This window comes from Ornithorhynchus anatinus, chromosome 4, assembly GCF_004115215.2.
Source record: "Ornithorhynchus anatinus isolate Pmale09 chromosome 4, mOrnAna1.pri.v4, whole genome shotgun sequence".
Classification (NCBI taxonomy): Eukaryota; Metazoa; Chordata; class Mammalia; order Monotremata; family Ornithorhynchidae; genus Ornithorhynchus; species Ornithorhynchus anatinus.
In genome coordinates this window covers 10,526,646-10,549,883 of record NC_041731.1, presented here as the reverse complement: position 1 = coordinate 10,549,883, position 23,238 = coordinate 10,526,646, and the positions used below count along the sequence as shown (strand labels likewise).

The window sequence follows — 23,238 nt, the reverse complement described above, 5'->3', positions numbered from 1 at the left end:
GACAGGACTGGGTGACTAAAAGTGATAATGTCATTAGTATAAAGAGTTGAGAAATTTTTCAATGCATATTTTATGTTAACCAGAGTTCTGTGGCAGGAACATGAGGTAGCCAAGTTATCTCTCTTTCTATACCTCTTCTCCCAAGTCCTGCAGCAGATTGAGTCTTTGCCTGTGAATTTTCAGTTCGTAATATTCTGACGTTCTTACAGTATGCCACCTGTTGCCTTGTGTGGATAACATTTTCCAACCTGTCTAATTCACAGTCTGGAGACTGTGACTTTTCTCCTCTGCAGTGGTACTTCCAAGCACTTTTGCCAGAGTGACTTCATTGAGGTTTGAATATCTGTTCCCTAGTTTAAGCCATGTCCTGGCAGGCTATGCTGAGCTAATCCCATAACAGCTTAAAGTAAAAAGGCAAGAAAGGTGTTGATGGTTAGTGGATGGAGAGATGGTGGCGACTGCTCCAAATAATCTTGTTCTTTGGGCTCTTGGGAGAGTACAATGTAAGAGATCCTGGATATCCCCCTACCCACTCTCATTGGCCAGGGCTGCAGAATTCTCGAAGAATCCTAGAGCCCTGGGGAATTCCTAGAGCCCTGGAAGAAAGTCAAAAACTTCCTGTTAATTCTATTTATTGAGTGCTTATTGTGTACAAAGCTCTCACTGTACTGAGCACTTGGCAGAGTAGGGTATAACAGTATAACAGAGTTGGTAGAAATGTTCTCTGCCCACAACGAACTTATGGTTTAGAGGCGGAGACAGATATTTACCCAAACAAATTACAGACATGAACATAAATGCTGTGGGGCTCGGGGAAGGGTCAATAAAGGGAGCAGATCAAGATGATGCAGAAGGGTGTGGGAAAAGAGGAAATGAGGGCTTAGGGAGGAGATGTGCCTTCCATAAGCTTTTGAAGCGGGAAAGAGTAATTGTCGGATATGAAGGGGGGGCTGGTGTGCCAAGCCAGAGGTGGGATGTGGGCAAGAGGTTGGTGACGGGATAGATGAGATTGAGGTACAGAGAGTAGGTTGGTATAGAGGAGCGAAATGTGCAGGCTAAATTGTGGGAGAGCAGTGAGGTGAGGTAGGAGGGAGCAAGGTGGTTGTTATTCTGAGAGGAAATGGAAGCTCTCCTCGAGTAGACCTCGAGCAGAGCTTCCTCAGTCTATTCCTGTACCTCATGGAGCCTCTTCTGAACTGGATTGGTTTGGAAAGTACGAGTTCTAACCAGGATATTCCAACAGACTCTCTGTGGGGCCAGTGGGCTAGGGCAGACCCAAGGTGGGTGTTGGTGGATCTTATTCTGGATCAGAGGGTCTGTTGGGACCACAGACTCTGAATCTGTTAAGACACTTAGGGGCCCAGTTGGACCTGGTGTTTGTAGGGGTATGTCCACACAGGATGGAATGTCCCCTGAATAAAGTAAGTGAACACAGCAATGCACTACATCATTTGGTCCTCAGTGCTGCTAGTGTGGTACATGGGAAGTCATCTTTTCAAGAAATTGAAAATATGTACTATTGTGCCTTGTGAAGAAGTTACTGTTTCTGTGCAAGCTGTAATTCAGCCAACCCCACCTTGAGGAAAATTCGATTTGTAGTGCTCACTGTGTCCACTGTGCACTTGTACACAAGTGCTTTCTTCCGACACTGTCACGCTGTATCCACGCAGGCTTATGTTATTGGACAAATGTTCCTTAATTCACCAACAGCATTCAAGGTAAAACATGTACCAAAAGCATGTGTTCTGACAGTACTGAGTGTCTTTATACTTTTAAGTTCTTTGAAAATCAGTCTTATGGTTAGTGATAGTTTTGTGTGTGTGCTTTCCAGTGGTGGATTTTGTAAAGAAAGGGGAAAAGAGTTTTAGTCAAATTTATATTTAAGGAAGTGTCCCTCTTCGTAGGTAATGTGCCTCAGGTATATTAAAATGGACATTCAAGGGTAGCACATAATTTTCAAGTCAGACTGTTTTCACCTGGGGATTGATTTTTTTCATCCTTGACCTCTAGTCACTGATTTGTCCAGTTTTTATCTCTGTAATGTTTGTTCCTTGAGCCAGGCCGGAGGAAGAGTGGAGGGAGGAGAAATTGGCCGGTCATGTTATCCCATGCCAAGTGAGGTCTGAATCATCAGTAGCAGCAGCTCAAGCACTCCCCCTTCCCTACCCCTGCGGGGAGAGGGGCCTTGTCAGAGGGAAGCCGCATTGGGGGTGGGGAGGGACATCACCTGGAGAGGAAGCTGAGCAGTCAATTCCTATCTCTAGGTCAGTGGCAATCACAGAGCCTCCTCCCATTTAGAAACCCCAGCCACCACTATTTTTTTTTTCAGTGGTAATTAAGTGCTTACTATGTGGCAAAAACTGTCCTAAGTGGCTGGGATAGATACAGGATAATGTCCCTGTCCCACATGGGGGTCAAGTAGGAGGGAGAATAGGTATCGAATTCCCATTTTACAGGTGAGGGAACTGAGGCACGGAAAAGTTGTGAAAGTTGTGACTCGCCCAGTCACAAAGCAGATAAGTGGGCAGAGACAGGATTACAACCCGGGTGCTCTGGCTCCCAGGCCTATGCTTTGTTCATAGGGTCCTGCTGCACCACCTCCCCGTGGCTTGAAAACTTTGTCTTGCCTTCACCCCACCCTGGCCGCTGAAGCAGCAAGGCCTACATGCCACCTCTTGTTCCTCGGTTGGTAAGAATAGGTCCACCGGATGACTGTGATCCCGGAAAAAGAGCGTGGCTGTGGGAATCTGGAGAACTCGGTTTTAGTCTTGGCGGGACAGGCAAGCAAACGCCTCTTGCGGGGTCTCTGCCATCATCGGAGGAGGTTGCTGACCAAAGAACCACGCAGGGCATTTATGAGGTGGAAAAGCCCAGGAGAAATCCCGAAAGATGGCTCGCAAATGTGGGCGGGGCGGACGGCAGGCGCTACCAAGGTAACACCCTGCTGGTTCCTGGTTCCCCAGCCCAGCGTTGGCACTGTGCCATGGTCTTCCTAGCTGTCCTGCTCGGCATCACTCTTGGTGCACTTTGCAGTGCCCTGAACTCCAACCTGCCTACTTGCTTGCCGGATTCTGTACCCTCCAGCTTCCCGGCTGGCCAGGACGAGAGAATTCTCCTTGTGGCCCCGCATAAACCACTGGCTCTGTAATCGATGGTATTTAATTCCTCTGCGGGTTCTCAGCCCTGACATTAGCTCTTCCGTTGTTTTTTGACTCTTTGTCTTGGGAAGTAGGCTCACGGGAACAATCTTATGCAAGCCGGTTTTGATTTGACCACAGATATCCCAGCGGAAAAAGAGTAAGACTTGGAAGGCAGGACTGGGCAAGGTCCTTCCTTGCCACCCATGATTCTAGTTCCAGTAGCTGATCAGACTGTACCACTCTGTCCCACTTAGAGTGCAGAGTGTCCGAGGACAAGCTACCTAGTTTTAATGATTTTAAAAACCTGAGCCATGGAAAAAAAAAATCCTGTAAATGCTCCGTGCTGTCTGAAATATAGGCGTTTGCCCTTGTCGTGTGCTTTTATCCTAAATATACAAGACACCCTTTGCAAACCGTATTCATAGAAGCCAAAATTTCCTATTGGAGCAGCAAAAAGAAGGGAGCCATTGATAGGATTTGTTTTTTTTTTCTCCTCCTGTAAAGTGGAATACAAATTATTTCCTGTCACCATGGTTGCCCAATCTTTGGAGTAACTATTGATTTTTTTTTGTTATTACCTTTAGCTCTTTCTGCTGACCATACACTTTCGGCTGTTTGTGATATATGCAGCAAGCCTCCTGATTGAATGAATATTATCCCCCGACCTGAAATTGTAGTGGAGCCTGAGATCTATGTGAGAAAAATGGCTCCGTCGGCTTTTTCTTTTGAAGCAATTTAGCCCTGAAAAAACCTTGCTTTGGGATGGTGGGGTTAGGCGGGGGTTGTGGTGAGGATAAGACTGTATACGAGGGTTTGAGGGAGATGCATTTTTAAAGAAAGTCCCAAAGAATGCGCTAGCATCCCTCCCCCCTCCACCGCAAGCAACAGATCGTCCCCAAAACAGTGACAGTTGGTGGGGTTTTGAATAACAATTAAAAAATGAAAATAAAATGGAAACGAAGCGCTGTTAGAGGCGGGCGGGTGGTAAGTGCGTGTATTTAAATCAGCAGGAGGCCTAGCCAGTTGTAGGGCATTTCCCTCAGGCAGGGCTGAGCACAGCTGATGCTTGCCTCTGGAGGCTGTCATTTTGAAGAAATCACATGCAGTATTCATAAAAGGAGAACAATACTGGCTGTCAAGTCAGTTACAAGGCAATAGTTCGCTCAGGGAGACCTGACAGTGTCAAAAACCATTAGAGCAAAGCCAAAATGTCTTGGACATTTCAGCAAAACTCTAAGATGAATTAATGCCCTTGACTTGATTTTTAAACATCTATTTGTTTTATGCAGTGTGCACTACTTAGAGAAGTAGGCTAGTAGCAAAAGGGGAACAGTTCCACTGCAATTTTAACCATCTGCAGTTGTTTCTGTATCAGTTCATTATGCTGCACGAAAATATAATGAGGAGCAGTAATGGAAGAAGGAAAAAAAAGGTTTTTTTATCTGGTCTTTGAAACACCAAATGGTATAAGAAAATAAATTTGACTCTGAAGCGATGAAAACTCAAACCTAATTCTTCCTCCAAAGGGACTTAAAAGCTAAAAAAGGTGTGCCAGTTTTTCCCACAGCGTCTACTTAAGGCAAAACAAAATTAGTTACGGTAGTCACCCGTTTATTAGCTCAATATTAGCAGATTCTGCAAACCTCTAATAACAGCAAACATTACTTAAAGGGCAGCGATAATTGGCTGCCTCTGTTGTAAAACTTCCCCCCGACTAGAATTTTTTCAAGGTGTTCCCATGTTTTTATTTATAGATGGTTGACTCTCTGCAGGGACACGTCCGTGAGATATTTTACTGGATGCAGAATAATTGCATTACCTCAAAAACACTTCATCGGAGGTTCTCAAAGAGCTTCACAGTCATTATTCAAGCTCCTCAACAGGCCTGAGACATGAGGAATCATTGGAGGCATTTTAACGGGGGGGGGGGGAGGGGGGAACAGGCACATGGGTCAAATTCAGTTGGTGATAGTTACCTGAATGACTAGATGTCTAGAGGATCGTGGAAAATAACTCAGGATGCCCAGACTCTGCCCTGTCTAGACTTTCTCCATAGTTAGCATTCTTTGCCTTGAAGCACAGATGTCATTTTCATTAAGAGAAATTTGCTGTCTGCCTCATGTAAAAGCAGTATTATGCAATGCGGTGACATATTGCTAGGGATGGACAGCTATAAAACCGGTAATCAAGGCTTACATCATACCTTATTTTGCACTCTAACCGTCAAGCGACTTGGCAGCCTAAGGATCAAAGAGTGCGAAGGCCATGTTGAGACTTCTAGCTGAAGTGGTCCCGCTTTGATACAGATTCAGTGTCTTTTAACAGAAGCTTCTTGGACAACTCCTTTCTTTGCCTCACCCTGACTGCTGACAAGTGGCTCGTGAGACATCCAGATCTCGCCCGGTAGAAGCCTTTCTAGATTAAACTGACACCCGGGTTCCACCGGAGCTATAGCCAGAACCCCATTCGTCAAGCTCCTTCTCGATCTCCATTCCCGGAATGTTGGTTCACAGCCAGACAACAGCTGCGGTGAGCAGTGGTCGTTGCCAGAGTGCTGACCAGGGCAGTGACGTAGTAGTGCCCATTGAGACGAGGCCGTCTGGTGAGGGAGGAAGTTGGTGCTGGAATACAACGGTCAATCGGTGGTACTGGATGCAGACTACTAAACTGAGCGCTTGGGAGAGGTCAGACAATAGAATTGATAGACATAAACCTGCCTTTAGAGAGATTACAGTAGATGTTTCACTGGATCAGCAAGAGTGGAAGTGATTGCTTGATGATGCCTCCGCCTGGCTTTAAGGATCAAACCATGCTTCTGTCAGTGCATAATAATAATAATAACGGTGGCGTCTGTTAAATGCTTACTATGTGCCAATCTCTGTTCTAAGCGCTAGGATAGATACAAGGTTATCAGGGTGTCCCACGTGGGGCTCACAGTCTTAATCCCCATTTTACAGATGAGGTAACTGAGGCCCAGAGAAGTTAAGTGACTTGCCCAAAGTCACACAGCTGACAAGTGGCGGTGCCAAGATTAGAAGCCGTGACCTCAGACTCCCAAGCCTGGGCTCTTGCCACTAAGCCACGCCGCTGCATTTGTCCCTACTATGATCCATTCTGATGGATCACTTCCTTGAAGACCTAGACCAAGCTATATTGAGACTGCCCCGCAAAAGAATCCGTATCGTTATACTAGAAACCAGAAGCAGTCTGACCTAGTGGAAGGAGCACAAGTCAGGGAGTCAGAAGACCCGAGTTCTGATCCCAACTCCACCACTTGCCACCTGTGTGACCTTGAGCAAGTCATTTGGCGTCTCTGTGCCTCAGGTTCCCCATCTGTACAATGGGGGGACTCAGTGCCTGTATTCCCTACTACTTAGACTGTGATCCCTATGTGGGAGAGGGACTGAGACTGATCTGCTGATCTTGTATTTACCCCAGCGCTTTGTGCAGTGCTTGTCAAATAGTAAGCCCTTAACAAATAGCACTATTAGTAGTAATTGTGTTAGCATTAACGATAAATATTATTGTCAGAGATGGTTGCCATTTTGAGACGTGGCCCAAAGTCTCAGTTATCCAGGACAAACACAAACAACATTCTTCTTAATGTGTGTGTGAGAAGACTGTGTTCTTTCGGGCAGCAAAACACAATACACTGTGCACGTTGCTACGCTCCCAAACAGTTCCATCTAGTAGATGATATCACTCTATGTCAGCATATTAGACAGGATGTCATGATCACATGTTCTAAAAGAGAAACGTCCATGCTCTCTGACCATCATTTTGTGGCTAGCGAGTGAGATTTGAGCCGGCACTGCCAGGGCGCCACTGTCATAAGCCACCCACAAATAAGCTCAAACATCTTGTGGTAGCCAGCAGAATGGATTGAGCCATTGACTCACTCTCATTTTTTTTTAATGGCATTTGTGAAGTGCTAAGTGCCAAGCACTATGCTAAGCGCCAAGAGAGACACAAGTTAATCAGGTTGGACACAGTCCATGTCCCAGTTGGGGCTCAGAATCTTAATCCCCGTTGTAGAGATGAGGGAACTGAGGCACAGAGAAGTGAAGTGACTTGCCCAGGGTCACACAGCAGACAAGCGGAAGAGTCGGGATTAGAAATCGGGTCCTTCTGACTCCCGGGCCCAGGCTCTCTCCACTAGGCCACACTGCTTCCGACTGCCCAGCTCTTGAGCCTTCATGGAGAGTATTCAAGGGTGCTGTCTACCACAAGGCTGCAGCCGTTCTTGTCCCTGCCGAGGGAAAACGTCAGCAGTGATTCGTACATGGTAGCGAGGGCAGATGACTGCTGGCGACCGTGTATAATCAACATCAAATGAGAATGAACAACAGGAATTCCTCTGAAGGGGATAAAAGTGGCTCTCCAGCTCACCAAACCACTAGCCTAAGTCCAACTGGCCCATTTACCGCTTATCCTTCACCTGGCCCAGTCACATTTCCTCAGGGGGTGCAACAAGAGGGTAGACGGGCAGGGGAACAGCATATAACCAAGGGCATGTAAGAATTGAACATAACGATAATAATTATGGTACCTGTTAAGCTCTTACTGTGTGCCAAGCACTATTCTAAGCACGGCTGCATTGTAGGCCCAATGTTGGGCTGTAGAACCTTTGAGGAAGTGTACTCACCTGTGGGTGATAGGAAAAGGGATGGGGTTCTGTAGGATAACTTATCTAGTAGTGGTGGTGGGGTTGGTAATAGTAGTAGCAATGAAATGGTATTTATTTTAGTTCTTGCTTTGTGCAGAGCACTATACTAAATTCTGGAGAAGAATACATAGGTGGAAATTAAGCCGTTACCCAGTTGCCGGGTCTGTTCATTCATTTAATCGTATTTATTGAGCACTTACTGTGTGCAGAGCACTGTACTAAGTGCTTGAGAAGTACAATTCGGCAACAGATAGAGACCATCCCTTCCCAACAATGGGTTCCCAGTCTAGAATCTACTTGGGTGATACTTTGGGCATTCTGCCATACAGAACTACATTTTCCATCACTTGGGGATTTTGTTTATCCTTTCCCAGGGGCACTTTGGATCTCCATTTTGTGATGGTTTCTCTGGTATCTTCTCGCATTCCTCAAATGATATGTATGGCCCCCATTAGGTCCCAGCAAAAAACCTTTCCCGTCTAGTGAGATGGAATTGTATTTCCCTTTCTCTGGAATTCCCTGTTTCAAATAGAGGCTTTCTAATTGTAAATTTGGGGAGTATATGATTAACAGGATTGTCTTAGTCATGTTTTTTTTTTGGAAATTATGATTCAGAATCTAGAATGTGACTGTGAGTAATTTCCCTCTGTGGTTTCAAAACCAGAAATTAATGTTCTTTGTGAATTTAATTCTACTCAGACAGATGAAGCAAGATCATTCACATTTTTAAGCTGTAGAGAATGATTAGAGGATTTCTGAATTGAATGCACTAAACCTGATTTTGTCAAGTCATGGTGAGTGAAGAGGTTTTATTGAGAAGAAACTCACTCTCTGAAATTGCCCTGGAAAGGACCTAGGCTCAGAATTGAGAGAGGAGAGGACTCGGTTTGTCAGCCTAGAAGTCAACACTCCGGCTTTGAAGAAAATGGAGAAATTGGGCTTTGGCCAGAGCTAGATTTAGATTTAGCCAGACTGAGTCAATAGCCACACAGTGAACTGCTGGTTGCCCTTTGACTTCTGATGGCCCTTGCTCCTCCAGACCCCACATTTTAATGAACTCTCATTCTACCTGACTCTCCTTTCTTCTTCCCTTCTGTTCCATTTTTGTGGCAATTTGCGTTTGTAGAGGGACTCAATGTATGTACTGTGCGTTCTCTGCTGCTTGGGTTCCATTAACTGATGGAAACAGCTAGTGGGGGGAAAGAAAAATTGGAAGCAGTGAGGCCCAGTGAAAAGAACATGAGAGTGGGAGTCAGGAGCCCTGGTTTTTAATCCTGGCTCCACCACTTACCTGCTCTGTGTGACATGGGCCAGTCAATCAAACTACCCTGTGCCTCACTTTCCTCAGATGTCAATTAAATACTTGTTCTCCCTCCCACAAGTAGTTTACAGTCTAGAGGAAGAGACAGGTATTAAAATAAATTACAGATAGAGGAAATGACAAAGTGTAAGGATATGTACCTAAGTGCTGTGGGATGAATAGCAAGTGTCTAAGGGATAAACTCTCTTAGACCATGAGCCCTACATGGGACGGGCACTGTGTCTGATCTAGTATCTTGTTTCCTCCCTTTGCTTAGCACAGTGCTTGACACATAATAGGCACTTAAATACCAAAATTATTGTTATTATTATTAAGCAGTGAGCTGATGGTTATCTGCTGTTTTCAATCCCAGTGGCCCAAACAGCCTGGCTCTTCTCTAGGAGGAAGAAAGGTTCTGGGATTTACTTGGGGGGGTGGGCCTGGGCTTGGTGACAGAGGGATCCAGGGGTCTGGGCTGGGCCAGGACATTCCTTGTCAATCAGCCAGTCAATATTTACTGGGTGCTTTTGGTCAGAGCACTGTACTAAGCACGTAAAGCGAATAGAGTTAGACTGAGTACGGCAGTGTGAGTTTTCCTTAATGTGGAATTTTGCAAGAATGTAATGCTCACGTTATAGAGGACCTGGGTGTTTGTAAGATTCAGTTACAATTTTGGGGCCCAAGCAGCACTTTCACATCCCCAGTAGTTTTTGCATACTATGAGTAAGGCTAATTCAAAGCTTCTGAAGTAGTCTACTTGTTAAAAAAAAAAAAATTAAAAAAATCATCCAAGACCTAATTTGAAGTATTTCAGAAGCCCTAACCTGGAAATCCTAACCTGATATTGAGAGTGGAAATTAACCTATTAACCTTTTTTTTTAATATAGCTAATTGCATAAACTAAATCTGGGTCAAAAATAAAATAATGAGAGCCAGAACTTCTGTTACACTCCCTCTTTCCTCCATCCTGAATTTACAAAGAACAGGGTCAGACTTTGAGTTTGGAGGCCAAGAATCAACCCGTGGCATTTACTGAATGCTTACAGTGTTTGGGAAGTCCAGTGCAATAGAGTCGGTAGACACAATCCCTCAAGGGGTTTACAGTATAGTTCGGAGAGACAGTTATTAAAATAAATTACAGAAAAAGGAAACGTCAGAATATAAAGATATGGACACAAGTGCTGTAGGGTTGGGGCTGGAGTAAATGTCAGGAGTTCAAAGGGATCAGACCGAAATGCATAGGTGATGCAGAAAGGAAGGTGACTAATTGGGGAAATGAGGGTTTAGTCAGGGAAGGAATTGAAGGATCTTGAGGAAACATGGAACAAAAGTAAGCCCAGGTAAATCACCAGGGGACCAGAAACAATTTCAACCCCATTGATGTCAGACGGGACTGCTTTTATAACAAGGAGGAGCTAGATGCCGTAGTGGTTATCCTTTGTCACCTTGGCCTGCGCTTCCAGACTTTAAGTGTTTAAGGGTTTAGCGCTGACCTCAAAAGACACTTGCGGGAGGTGCAGTTTGCATGAGCAAATAAATACTTGATGTTGAACTAGAAAGCCTGGCCAGAACCCCACCCCTTGGCAAGTGAGACCTGTGGGAAATGTTGCTCCCATTTGCCCAAAAAAAGAAATTTGGGAGTAGACTTATCCACTCATTCTCTGAAACGCCTCTTGCCCACCATGGCTTGTGAGGGATAAAAACTCCCAGAAGCATTTTGTGCTTCCTAAAACCTTTCCCCACTTTTTTTGCTTTGGGGATTATTGGATTATGGGTCAGTCATTCTTTTGTTTAGATTAATCAAAATCCAAGTTTCTACAACTGAGCTCTAAGAGTGAACCATACCTGAAGGAGTACGTGGAATTTTCTTGTGTCATCGCTGACTGTTTCAACTTCGATTTGAAACCTGACACACACTACCTCCAAATCAATTGGAAACCCCTGTCCAAAGGCTTTAAAGCACTCTGTCAGCTCACTCCCTCCTGTTGTACCTTGCTGATTTTGTACTGCAACCTAGTCTGCGTACTTCGCCCCTCCAACGCCAACCTACAGACCCTCGCCCACAACCTCCATCTGGCCTGGAAATCTCTCCCCCTTCATAAAGCACGGTCCTGGGAGTCAGAAGGACCTGTGTTCTAATCTCAGCTCTGCCGTTTTTCTGCTGTGTAACCCTGGGCAAGTCACTTCACTTCTGAACCTCAGTCCCTCATCTGTAAAATGGGGATTAAGACTGTGAGCCAGCCCCATGTGGGACATTGCTATATTCAGTAGTATTTATTGAGTGCTTACTATGTGCAGAGCACTGTACTAAGCGCTTGGAATATACAAATCGGTAACAGATAGAGACAGTCCCTGCCCTTTGATGGGTTTACAGTCTAATATCCAACCTGATTAGCTTGAATCTATCCTAGTGTTTAGTACAGTGCCTGGCACATAGTAAATGCTTAACAAATATCATAAATATACCCCAGACCACCACTCTCTCCACCCTCAAATCTTCCCTAAGGCCTCATTTCCCTTACTTCCTTTCCCTTTTACATCACTTATGCACTTGAAATCTTCAGCCCCAGGGCACTCATGCACATAGCCATAATTTATTTCAGTGTCTGTCTCCCCTTCTTAAAATATAAGCTACAGTATACTTGATCTTAGCCAAATGGCCAAGAAGCGTACAGTGCTTTGCACACAGTAAGTGCTCAATAAATATGATCGAGTGAATGAATAAGCTCTTTGCAGGTAGGGAATGTTTCGTCCAACTCTGTCGTGTTGTACTCTCTCGAATGCTTAGATAGTTTTCAGCACTCAGTAAGTGTGCTTGGCACATAGTAAGCACTTAACAAATACCATCACTATTATAGTGTGTTCTTCAGCTAATCTTTATGGGAAAAATCTGGTTAAGGGAGCCTCAAAGAGAGATTTTGAGGGGTGGATGGGGTCTGCAAACTTTCTTGTTCTGGGTCCTTCCCATAATGGGATGCTCCGGTCTGGGAATCAGAGGACCTGGGTTCTAATCCCGGCTCCTCCACGTGTCTATTGTGTGATCTTGGGCAAGTCATTCGCTTCTCTGTTCCCCCATTTGTAAAACAGGAATTAAATCCTCTTCACTTCTGTCTAGACTGTGAGCCCTATGTGAGACAGGGACTGTGCCCAACCTGATTATCTTGTATCCATCCCAGCACTTAGAGCAGTGCTTGGCACATAGCAACCGCTTAGCAAATACCGCAATAATAAGGTAATAGCATCAGCAAATCAAAGAAATATATGTCTTTGTGGTTGCTGGCTTTCCGGAATGTTGTTAATATTCTCAGTAACCCATGACTTGGATTCTTTGAGGCTCAGTCTGATTTCTCCTAGGCCTTGGATCCACGGGTATTCTAATTTCATTGCTAGAGGGTAAGGGTTTAAAGTAAGCATTACCATCATGTCCTGAGAAGAGAGAAGCCCAACCCATTAGAATAGAGGATGCATCCCCATATGGGAATTTTGCTCCAGGAGGGAACGTTTCCTTTAACAGGTTCACAGGAAACTAATCAACAATTTTCTGCAGTTGTGTTCCTCTCAGTTGGGAAATGATCTAGTGAATTTAATTGAAGAATTGAAGGCCAGAGGAGCTGAAATGTGGGGCATCTTGGAATCACTCGTGGCTTTACCTAGAACCTCTATGTGGATGATTCTCAAATCTACATGTCTAGCCTGACTGTTCTCCAGTCTTGAATTTCCTCCCAGCTCCAGGACTTTTTTTATTAATGACATTTGCTAATAAAAATGTAGTAAGCACTGGGGTAGATTCAAAATTGGGGCTCACAATCCTAATCCTCATTTAACAGATGAGGGAGCTGAAACACAGAGAAGTGCAGTGACTTGCCCGAAGTCACCCAGCAGATGGTGGAGTCAGGAATAGAACCCAGGTCCTTCTGACTCCTAGACCCATGCTCTTTTCACTAATCCACACTGCATCTCCAACTAGATATGTAGCTGCCCCCCTTCCCCACCCGAATTTAGTATGGGTAAAACTAAACTTCTTAGTAGTACCTCCTCAACGCACCCCTCTTCTGTACTTTCCCTCCTCTTGTAGACAACACCACGACTTCCAAACCTTTCTTTGACTTCTCTCATTCACTCCCATTCTGTCACCTCAGACATTTCCCACGTCTTCCCGATCTCCAGCCTTTCAAAGTACTACCCTAAATCACCTCCTAATCACCACCCAGCTGGATTATTTGGACAGCCATCTTGATGTTGTTTCTCACCCGCAGTCCGTGTCCCAAGACATAATGATGTTGGTATTTGTTAAGCGCTTACTATGTGCCGAGTACTGTTCTAAGCGCTGGGGTAGACATAGGGGAATCAGGTTGTCCCACGTGGGGCTCACAGTCTTAATCCCCATTTTACAGATGAGGGAACTGAGGCACAGAGAAGTTAAGTGACTTGCCCACAGTCACACAGCCGACAAGACATATGCGGGTTTCAGCCACCCTCAAATGTATGAATTATGGGGATTTTCTCTGCTCCATTTTCTGATTTATCCCAGCAGAGAAAATGCCCTCTTCCAGTATTATATTCAGCTTCTGCAGGTAGATCAGTTCCCTTCTCCTCTTGCCATGCTTCCTCTCTGCCCTCCCCTTTTTCCAGCAATTTTCTGAACTGCTATCCCTACATCACTCCTATGTGTGCCACTACTTTTTCCTCAGCCTGTCATAATGACTCCAGAGGCTTTTTATCGACAGCTGCGTTTGGGTCAGGGAGGCAGAGCTGTGAATTGGGAAAGAGAAAGGGAAGGGGAGGGGTTTGAGGTTGCAACTGCTTCCTCAGCAACAGCTGTTGCTATGATTGAAATTCAAACAAAAGGATAAACAATTGCAGAATGTGGTGAGTTGTGGGGAAGAAGGAGGAAGGAGCCAAGTTCCGGGTGCGCGGGCCGGAGGATGGTGGGAGAGCCACTAGGCGTGACGGGGTGAAGGGGCAAGAGGAAGGGGGAGGTGGGGAGCGATTGGCAGGGTAATTTTACAGCCTGTCACTCTGGATAGTTCTGGAACAGAACCTCATTGCAGGTGAGTCTACGGCAGAATGTACCCCATTATACAACCATTCATGAATTTTTGATGAACCTAAATTGGCTGTATTGTGAGTTGCAACGTATGTCCATACTCTACATTCAGCCAGACAAATTGTCTTTTTTGAAGCACCATTTGGCATGCAACACTTTCATTCATTCAGTCATATTTATTGAGCGCTTACTATGTGCAGAGCACTATAATAAGCACTTAGGAGAGGACAAAATAACGGTAACAACAAACACTTCCCTCCACAGCTGATGCTAGCATCCCAGACTTCACTTATAGAGTGAAAGATCTACTAGCAGACTCCCTCATACAGAGCGGATCTCTTTTCAAGCTACCCCCTCAAAGCCCTTGCATTCCTTCCTCCCGCCCCCCGCCCCCAACTCCGACATTTACCTGTCCCACCTCTGACTCACTGCTCTTGCCATTTGCTGAGTACGATAATCTCTCCAAGTTTCAAACCTTTCCTCCTTCCAGAAGCTACAAAAAACTCACCTCATGCAGGAAGCCTCCCCTAATTAACACTTCCACTACCTTGGTCACACTCTCCACTACAGTTATCTTGGCATCTGTGCTTGTATTTGTAATCTTTTAGTTGCATGTTCATGTTCTTAGGTTTGCTCACATTGCATTTTAGACTGTCAGTGCCTTTAGGGCAGGGACCTATGTTTGTAATGCTTCAATCGGTCAGTTATATCTGTATGCAGAGCACTGTACTAAGCACTTGGGAGAGTACAGTATATGTTTGTTCCATATACACCCAAAAGAGAAGCAGCATGACGTAGTGGATAGAGCAGGGACCTGATAGAGAAGGACCTGGGTTCTAATCCTGGCTCTGATGCTTGTCTGCCGTGTGACCTTGGTTAAGTTTCTTTACTTTTTCTGTGCCTCAATTACCTTATCTGTAAAATGGGGATTAGGACTGTGAGCCCTAATGTCATTATGTCAAGGTTCTACGGAAACTGATCCCCTGTGGCATCACCTAGCTTTATTCCACTCCCGGAATGCCCTGGATCTGTGAAGATTGGGGTCTGCTGTGGATTGAGAGGTGCCTGTACTCTGGAAATATTCTCTTCAGTTTTTCCTCCCCCTCCTCCACTCTTCCCTTCTCTACCCTGTTAGTATAAGTATCCAGACGGTTGGCTTCTGGGGAGATTGGGTCAGCAGTGGGGATAGTGAATCCAGATCATTTTAAAGGCATTTTGAAGTGTCTCTTTTTTTTCCATCATGCTGCATGGTGAATAAAGAGACACCTTAAAACGTTCTTAAAATGGCTTTCAGACAAAATGGGAGAGGCCACTCAGTACGGCTTCACTCATTCTCTAAAGAGAATTCATCCAGGAGATTGAGTCTGTCCCTGCCCCCCCCCCAGACTGTAAGCTCCTTGTGGAGAGGGAATCGGTCTGTTATGTTGTTATATTGTACTCTCCCAAGTGCTCAGTATAGTGCTTTGCACACGGAAAGGGCTCAATAAATCGAATGATTAAAAATCAGTAATAATGACAGCAAATATTCAGAAAGCATTCACATTGCAGACATGGCTTAAACATGAAAGCGTGGATTATGTTCCAGGATCTGGCAGCCTGACGGAATGGTATGCACATTTGAATGAATATATTCTCTAGCAAACCAGCTACTTTAATATGTTGACAGCTTCCTAGGCAGAAAATCTGAAATGGTAAGCCTTTTTTTTAAAAAAAAAAAATTGTCGTTTTCAAGAGGAGAAAACAAAAGGCTTCTTATAGTTCAGTTTTGATGTAGATTAATGTAGTGGGTCTCCAGCATCTGATTGATTAAGAAAAGGATTAGGAAGCTGTACAAAACACAGGTGCACAAAACTGATCCTGTGGAAAAGACCTAATGTTTAATTCTGCTCTGATTTCAGGAGAGCTTCTCTCTGATGAATCTCAAAATCAAGAGATTTCTGCAGCAAAGATTTATCAGGTAAAATCCCATTTAAAACGTTCCCAGTTAAACGTAATACCACGGTGAGGGGAGAGGGTCTCCCATTTCCTAGGACCTGCCTGAATTTCAGGGCTCTGTTCAGTTGTCTGTAAAATGGCCGTCGGGGGTCCCTCCCCCTACCTCCCCAAAGTCTCCTCCTGCCTGACTGGGGTATTCAATCAGAAAGGAGCAGTCACGGCAGTGGCAGGGAGCTCAGTGCTGGACAGCTGGCTGTTGCAAGCAGCTAAGCTGGGGAGAAGATGTCAAAACCCCCCCACCCCTCACCTATTGCTTGACCCCCTAGCCCACAAAGCAGACCAGCTTCTGCTTCAGCTCTGAGCTCTACCTACTGCTCTTGTCACCACCTTTCATGCCTGGAACTGCTCCCCAGTGTTTTTCGCATCATCCAACCCACCCTGAATCCCCCAGCACCAAAAATGCCTGGGGACCAGATCCCGTAACAGCAGGTGCGGTGTCTGTGCTTTGGAGTAAGAGCAGGAGCAAGGCTGCCAGACAGGGCAGTAAGTAGTGGAAGGAGAGGAGGGGCCTTAAAGAAGGGAGGGAGGTAGGGGAGGGGAGGGAAGACTCCTCGCCTCTGTTTATGTTACTCTGTCTTTCAGTGCTCATCCTGTTTCTTCTTGGTATCCATTTCTTTGACCCTACCTGGCCCTCTGACTTGGTCTCTTGCTGTTTATGAATTTCTCTCCTATTCTTTGCGTCTTTCTCTCTCCACCGCACGTTCTCTTTCTCTCTCACTATCTCTCTCAATCTGTTTCTCCTGCCTTGTCCTTCCCCCTAATTTTGGACGCTTGGATTCCCAGAAGCTCCCTAGACACCTGCCTCCTGTACTGCTTTAGAATGAAATTTCTCAGGTTACTTTCCAGGTAGACAGACAATAGAAGAAAGTGCTTCCCTGACTGTTGCTATGGTTTTATAATGTTCTTGTCGTGTCTCTGGTTTGGGCGCTCATTCAGCATTGAGTCCAGGACGTACTGATGGCTCACGCTCATTTGTTACAAGCCTTAGTATTAGGGGGAAATGTCCTTGACTCATATTTTTCTCTCCACCCTCTAAAGCTTTGCATCCTATGAAGCAAGACTTGACAAACGCATTCTTAGGTGATGTGTGAACCATTTTCATAATGAGAACGGAATGACTTTGCCCTGATCACATTACTCTAATTGGCTTTCCCTCCACTTTAGTAAACACCCTTACTACTTCATCACCATTCAAAATACTTACAGTAGATGCAGGATATTCTGGTTGGCATCTCAAAGCGTTAAAGAAACAATTATTATATAAATTGTTCACTGCTCTTACGGCATATAACTTCTTTCCCATTTCCCGTGAATAATTCGAGAGCATTGGAATGCATTTCGTTTAGCCTCAGAATGTTCTCGAGTGGAAGGATCTGTGGCCCGTGGCTCAGACTCGGGCCAGATGGTGAATGGAAAGCTGAATTGGGGTGATGTCTGGTCTGAAAGGGTGGGGTCGGGTACCTCCAATGCTTTGCAGCTGCCCACGTGAGGAGTGTCTGTGTTTACGAGCTGGTGCTACAAATTCCAGAAGTGTCCATAAGTATCGCCTAAGTAGCTCAATTCCTCCTTCCTCTCCCTCCCCACCATGGCCTCCCATCTCAGAGACAATCTGGCCGAACCTAAAGAAAGTGGTGTTGGACCTGGGAAGGGAATTTTGGCCTGTGCAGGGCGAGGACAGAGAATACAGGGCCCCATTTAATAATAATAATGGTAATTGTACTTGTGAAGTGCCTTGTGCCAAGCACTGTTCTATGTGCTGGGGTAGATACAAGTTAATCAGGCTGGACTCAGTCCCTGTTGCACATGGGGCTCACACTCTTAATTCCCATTTCATAAATGAAGTAACTGGGGCCCAGAGAAGTTAAGTGACTTACCCAAGGTCACACAACAGACGTGTGTGGACCCGGGATAAGAACCTTGGTCCTTCTGACTCCCAGGCCCATTCTCTATTCACCAGGCCACACTGCTTCTAGGAACACCAAAGCTAGGCAGGGATCCATCCGAGGTCAGAGCAGGGGAGTGGCGGAGCCGGGACTATAACAGCATTCTAACTTTTTCTAACAAAGCTTTTTCCAAGGGACTGGGCCTCCCATTCAGTCAGAACGTTCTCTGACATCTCCCCAAGACTACTGTTATCCTAAAAAAAACCTCCCCCATTAGCTTTGACAGTGGGACTGCTGTCAGTTGAGGTATCATCCCTTTCTTAAACTGCTCCAGCCCTTCCTAATCTTCTCCGTCAGCGCTCACTCAGCCCCTGGTACCTGGCTCTTCCGGATGCTGATCCCAGTTTTCGGCGGGGCAGAGTGGAAACGGGCAGGTAGCCAGCCCCGGGCTGGTGGGTGTCTTGTGCGAACTGCCAGGCCGTGTCATTCTATTCTCAGCCGGCAGTCATAACTGAGACCCCTCCGTCGACCAAAGAGGGCATTAGTGGCAAACTGTGGAATAAAGCAGCCAGTAATAACCACCGTCTGACAAGGCCGACCTATTGCCAGTCAAATCCAGGCTTCCTGTTTACCAGCCAATCTTAGACAAAGCTGCTATATTTACTGGCAGCACACTCGTTTGGCTCACAGGCTTGGCTCCGTCTCCCAAGACGACGACAAGAAGCTGAATACTCACACTGTGCTTTGTTTCAGCGTGGAAGGAGAGCAGCGGGGACAATGGGCCGAGTTTCTGGGTGGCAGCCATACCGCGGGCGGGCATTTTCTCGCCAACGGCGCAGAGAGGAGTGGCGTTCCCAGGGAAAGAGAAGGAGCACATTGGCTCCTCCGAGAGCCTTCTTGGCTCCCGTTCCCTCCCCGCTTTTCCTTTGGGGGCCAATTGCTGCTTGCTGGGCTGTGGCGGGGTCTTGGAGGGCATCTGCTGAGTCCTAAAGTGGATGTATGTGTGTGTCTGTTTTCTTTTTTTAGCCTCAAGAACCCCAATGCCAGCCGTTTTAAGAAAACTAAAGCATCTGGCTATATACATGACACTCCTGAGTGGAGGGGGATGCACGCTCATGTATTACCTTATGCAGAGTAAGTTCATCCCGTTAGTTACCATAATTCTGCAGTTAATCTCTCTCCTCTCCATGCAGAATCTCTCTTTCACTGTGATGGTTGCAGCTAGCTTTAAAAGGAAAGAGGAGTTGAAGCAGGGGGACCCGCCCCGATTCATTGTTCCGTACACCACAATGGCCCGTTTTGGGTCCAATAGCCTCCTCCTTATCTAATCTATATTACAGCTTTTCCTAGAGCCCAGCAGCCCTGGGAATCCAAAGAAAAGGCCCAGGCAGCCCATCTGCATAAGAAGCCCCTGGTCTTGCTGCTGGGGCCAGTGAAAGGCAAGTCTGTGGCTTTGATTTCAATGCACATTTCAGTTTTCTTCAGGACTTTGAGAGAAGGACAGACAGGAGGAAGGGGAGATGCCAGATGGTTCCCCGAGTGGAGAGAAGGCTGGAGATTTCCAAAGTGCCTTTCAGGGTGTTTCAGAGCCCAGTGTCTGTCCTTGATTTAATGGTGGGGGCGGGGAGGTGGCGGGCGGTCAGAGAAGAAAATAAGTGAGATAGAACCGGGAGCTAAGACTCTATAGACTGAAGCTACTCTTTGCAGTCAGACACCCCCCGCCCCCCAGCCAGCCAGCTTCTGAATTTCAATTGGCCAATTGGTCCTCATTGTTAAGAGCTAAGAATTTCCAGGGCCCTTATAAAGGCCTAGTCCCTAAGCAGCAGCAGTGCTTCCAAAATGACCTTTCTTTCTTGACAGTCACTGCTCTGTGGCTCTGGTTTATGAATCCAGAGGGTTTGACCCGACCTTTGAAGTCCACCCCCTTCCCGCTGCCCGGCACTCTCTTTCCCCATCACATCCGGCAAGCCACCGGCCTTCTGAAATCACACCTCCTCCAGGAGACCTTCCCCAATTAAACTATTAACTAACTCCCTCTATCCCCCCCAGCCCCCGCCACTTCAGCGGTTCTGCGTCACCTAATAATAATAATGATGGTACTTGTTAAGCGCTTGCTATGTGCCAGGCACTATACCAAGCGCAGGGGTGGATCCAAGTAACTCGGGTTGGACACCTAAGCATTTGGGTACCCAGTTGCGCACCGTAAGCTCCTTACGGGCAGGGATTGCGTCCGCCAACTCTATTGTAGCGTACTTTCCCAAGCACTCAGTACGGTGCTCAGTAAATGCCATTAATTGATTATCCAGGTGAACAGCCGATCCCCTCCATTAAAGTGGAACCTCTTGAGGGCAGGAGTTGTTCCTACTGACTGCACTCAATCTCCCTCACTCAAGTGTAACCTCTTGGGGGCAGGAGCGGTGGCCACTTGTTCTGTTGTTCTCTTTCAAGCACTTGGTACAGTGTTCTGCACGGAGAAAGAACTCAATAAATAAAATGGATGGATTGACGTTGGTGGGATACCAGCAGGTAAATAGGGAGTGGATGATTCCGGGCCCTTATCACCCCTACGGCTGGTTTGGGCCCAAGTTATAGTGTGGTGGTTAAGTCCGGTCTGTGAGGGGCTTCCCAGAAACCAGTTTAGCTCTTAGGCCTCCTCAGGGGTTCAGGGGATTGTAGGGTTGGTCTAGAAATTGGGTTCGGGCCAAGAATCCCTGAAGGTGGCCTCATCATCATGATCATCGATAGTATTTACCGAGTGCTAACCGTATGCAGAACACTGTATCAAGTGCTGGAGACAGTACAGTACAATACAGTAGGGTTGGAAAGCACGTTCCCCGCCCACAGCGAGCTTGCAGTCTAGAGCCTCACCACTAACCCAGCCTCCTGGGGACTAAAGGGTCCTGCAGAGAGCTCAGACTCCCCAGCTAATCTGGTAGTAAAGAGGGCCCCTCACAAATACCCCTCATCTGGTAAGTCCCCACCCCTTTCTTGGGGAACTCAGTTACAGTAGACCCCTCTCTGGCCCTCTGACCCCACGGTTGGTTGGGAAACCTCTTTCTCCTGGCCCACTGGGAACAAAACCAGAGCAAATGGGCTCTTCCGATTTCTGGTAATCCCTGAGTGAAGGATTATCCATCACCCTGTGGTTTGCTTTCTAAGTATTGAATGACTTATTGAAATGGAAAAGTTTGATCTCAAGTGGTATATTTAGCCATTACTACGAGCACGAGTGAGTTTTCCATCCTCTCAGCCCACGCTTCAATTTGAATTTTTGGACGATTTCCATTTCTTCCTTGCCTTCCCATCCTTTGGTTCTTAAGGGTTAGCTCTTTGCTGGCGTAGATCTTCCAGGGACTGGCTGTTTTGTCCCGTGGACCAAGTCCAGAACCCCGGGCCTTAGTGAATGTGAAATAATCAAAGTCACAGGAACGTCTCTTCTTTCCTTTGAAGAAAACTTCGCCAAGTCCGAGTTCTACCAGTTGGCTCTCGAGGAGCTGAAGAGGCAGCCTGCTGTACTCGAGGCCCTCGGCGCGCCTCCCCTCAAGGTCCATCACATCAGCTTAACTGACGGGCACAACCGAATCGATGTGTCGGGAGCCCAGGTAACAAAGCCAGACCTCTCACCTTCGGTGCGGAAAGTTTGTGTTTTTAAAAAGGTGGTGGATGGTGTTTTTGCTGTGATCTGGGAAATGAAATTTTTGAAAAGACTCCAGAGGAGCGTGCACCCCTACCACCCAGTAGTAAATAACTCTAGTGTGATTAATGGTGCAATTATCGATATGTCAGTGGTATTTCTTGAGCGTTTATTTTGTGCAGTGCACGGTACAAAACGCTCGCTTGGGAGAATACGATACAGTGGAATTGGTAGTCACAATCCCCGCCCTCAAGGAGTGGACAGTCTAGAGGGAGAGACTTCATTTCTGCTCCTTTCACTGAGCCTGGGAAATCCAAGAACACTGCATCGCTTTCCTTTTCCACTCCGGTTTCACCTTCAGCTGGTTCAGTGACCTTACACACTAAGACAGTCTTTTTCTTACTGACTGTTAGAGCCCAGTTTGGTAGGACTTAACCACCAACCGTGCGCAGAGCAGTAGTGAGAGCTAGGAAAAAAAATGTTTGGGTGAGAATGAGACATGGTCTCTGGCACCCAAGAGGCACCAGTTCAAGAATAAAGTGTCGGTTACATAGGCACAGAGAAAGGTGACACAATAAAATTACAAAAGCAGAAGAGGCAAGGACAGTGATAATTACAATAAGAGCAGTAGGGTACTATAGTCGGAAAAGCAGAGTTTTAGGTTCCTCTCAGCTCAGAGTCCCACCGTCGCAGCCATGGCTACCGCCACAGTCACTTCTGCAGCTGTGGCCTTCCGGCGTTCTAAAGGTTGCCTGAGTTCTCTCACCCTTCCCAGGTTGGAGCAGTGATTCATGGGAAATCCCGATGTGGGAGTCAGGAGGTCTGGGTTCTAATTCTGGCTTCGCCACTTGCCTGCTGTGTGACCTGCTGTGAGGCACCACAGCAGCCATTTTCAAAATAATTCCCTAATGGCTGAGAGAATAAATGTCGTTCCCACGGGATACCCGGCATCTCGGGCCATCATCCTTTCTTGCAAGTGATTTTGCTGTTAGAAAACAAATACCGGTTCCGTACTCTATACTGTCCCCTCTGGATGGGGATTGGGGTAGTTTTGGGCGGCCTTTAGACTGTAAGCTCATTGTGGGTAGGGAACTTGTCTGTTATGTTGTATTCTCCCAAACGCTTAGTACAGTGATCTGCACAAAGTGCTCAGTAAATACGATTGACCGACTCACTGTGACTCCAGCACTTATCTGAGAATCCCCGGAACTCCGCTCACACCACCTCACTTGGCAGAGGCGCCGTACAGGTGAATGAACGGAGAGCCTTCTCAAGACTTCTCAAAACAAGGAACAAGGGCCTTGGGTGAATCAACATCCTTTCTTATGGGTGGGGATTTTGCTTTTGCTCAATACCCTCCCAGTGCCCCAAATCAAAATGTGGCATTAAAGAGTCAGCTACTTCAGGAAAAGCAAGCTAAATATATTGTCTTTTAAATGATGCATTTTAAAAATCAAATAAATACAGTTTTGTAAGCTCTCAGCATGGAGCTGTTTTTTTGCACTGAGAACTTGAAAACTTCAGGCCTTGTTTGACCCTGGGACCAGTGGGAGTGGATCGGAAATCTCCCCCC

General features: G+C 46.3%; 1 protein-coding gene across 6 annotated transcripts in view; it reads left to right on the top strand.

The window, feature by feature from the left end:
* The window catches only part of LOC100076131 (cytochrome c oxidase assembly factor 1 homolog), a 63,545-nt gene that overhangs the window by 38,489 nt on the left and 1,818 nt on the right, over window positions 1-23,238 (top strand). For 3 of the 6 annotated variants that reach the window (XM_007663447.3, XM_029064182.2, XM_029064181.2), the window contains 3 exons: window positions 16,052-16,110; window positions 19,058-19,165; window positions 21,482-21,633. In XM_007663447.3, coding sequence (XP_007661637.1) covers window positions 19,072-19,165; window positions 21,482-21,633 — 246 coding nt within the window. In that variant the 5' untranslated portion in view covers window positions 16,052-16,110; window positions 19,058-19,071. Of the gene's footprint in view, window positions 1-14,099; window positions 14,158-16,051; window positions 16,111-19,057; window positions 19,166-21,481; window positions 21,634-23,238 lie in introns of those variants that run through there. The other 3 variants (XM_001507502.5, XM_029064184.2, XM_007663448.4) reach the window with 2 other exon arrangements.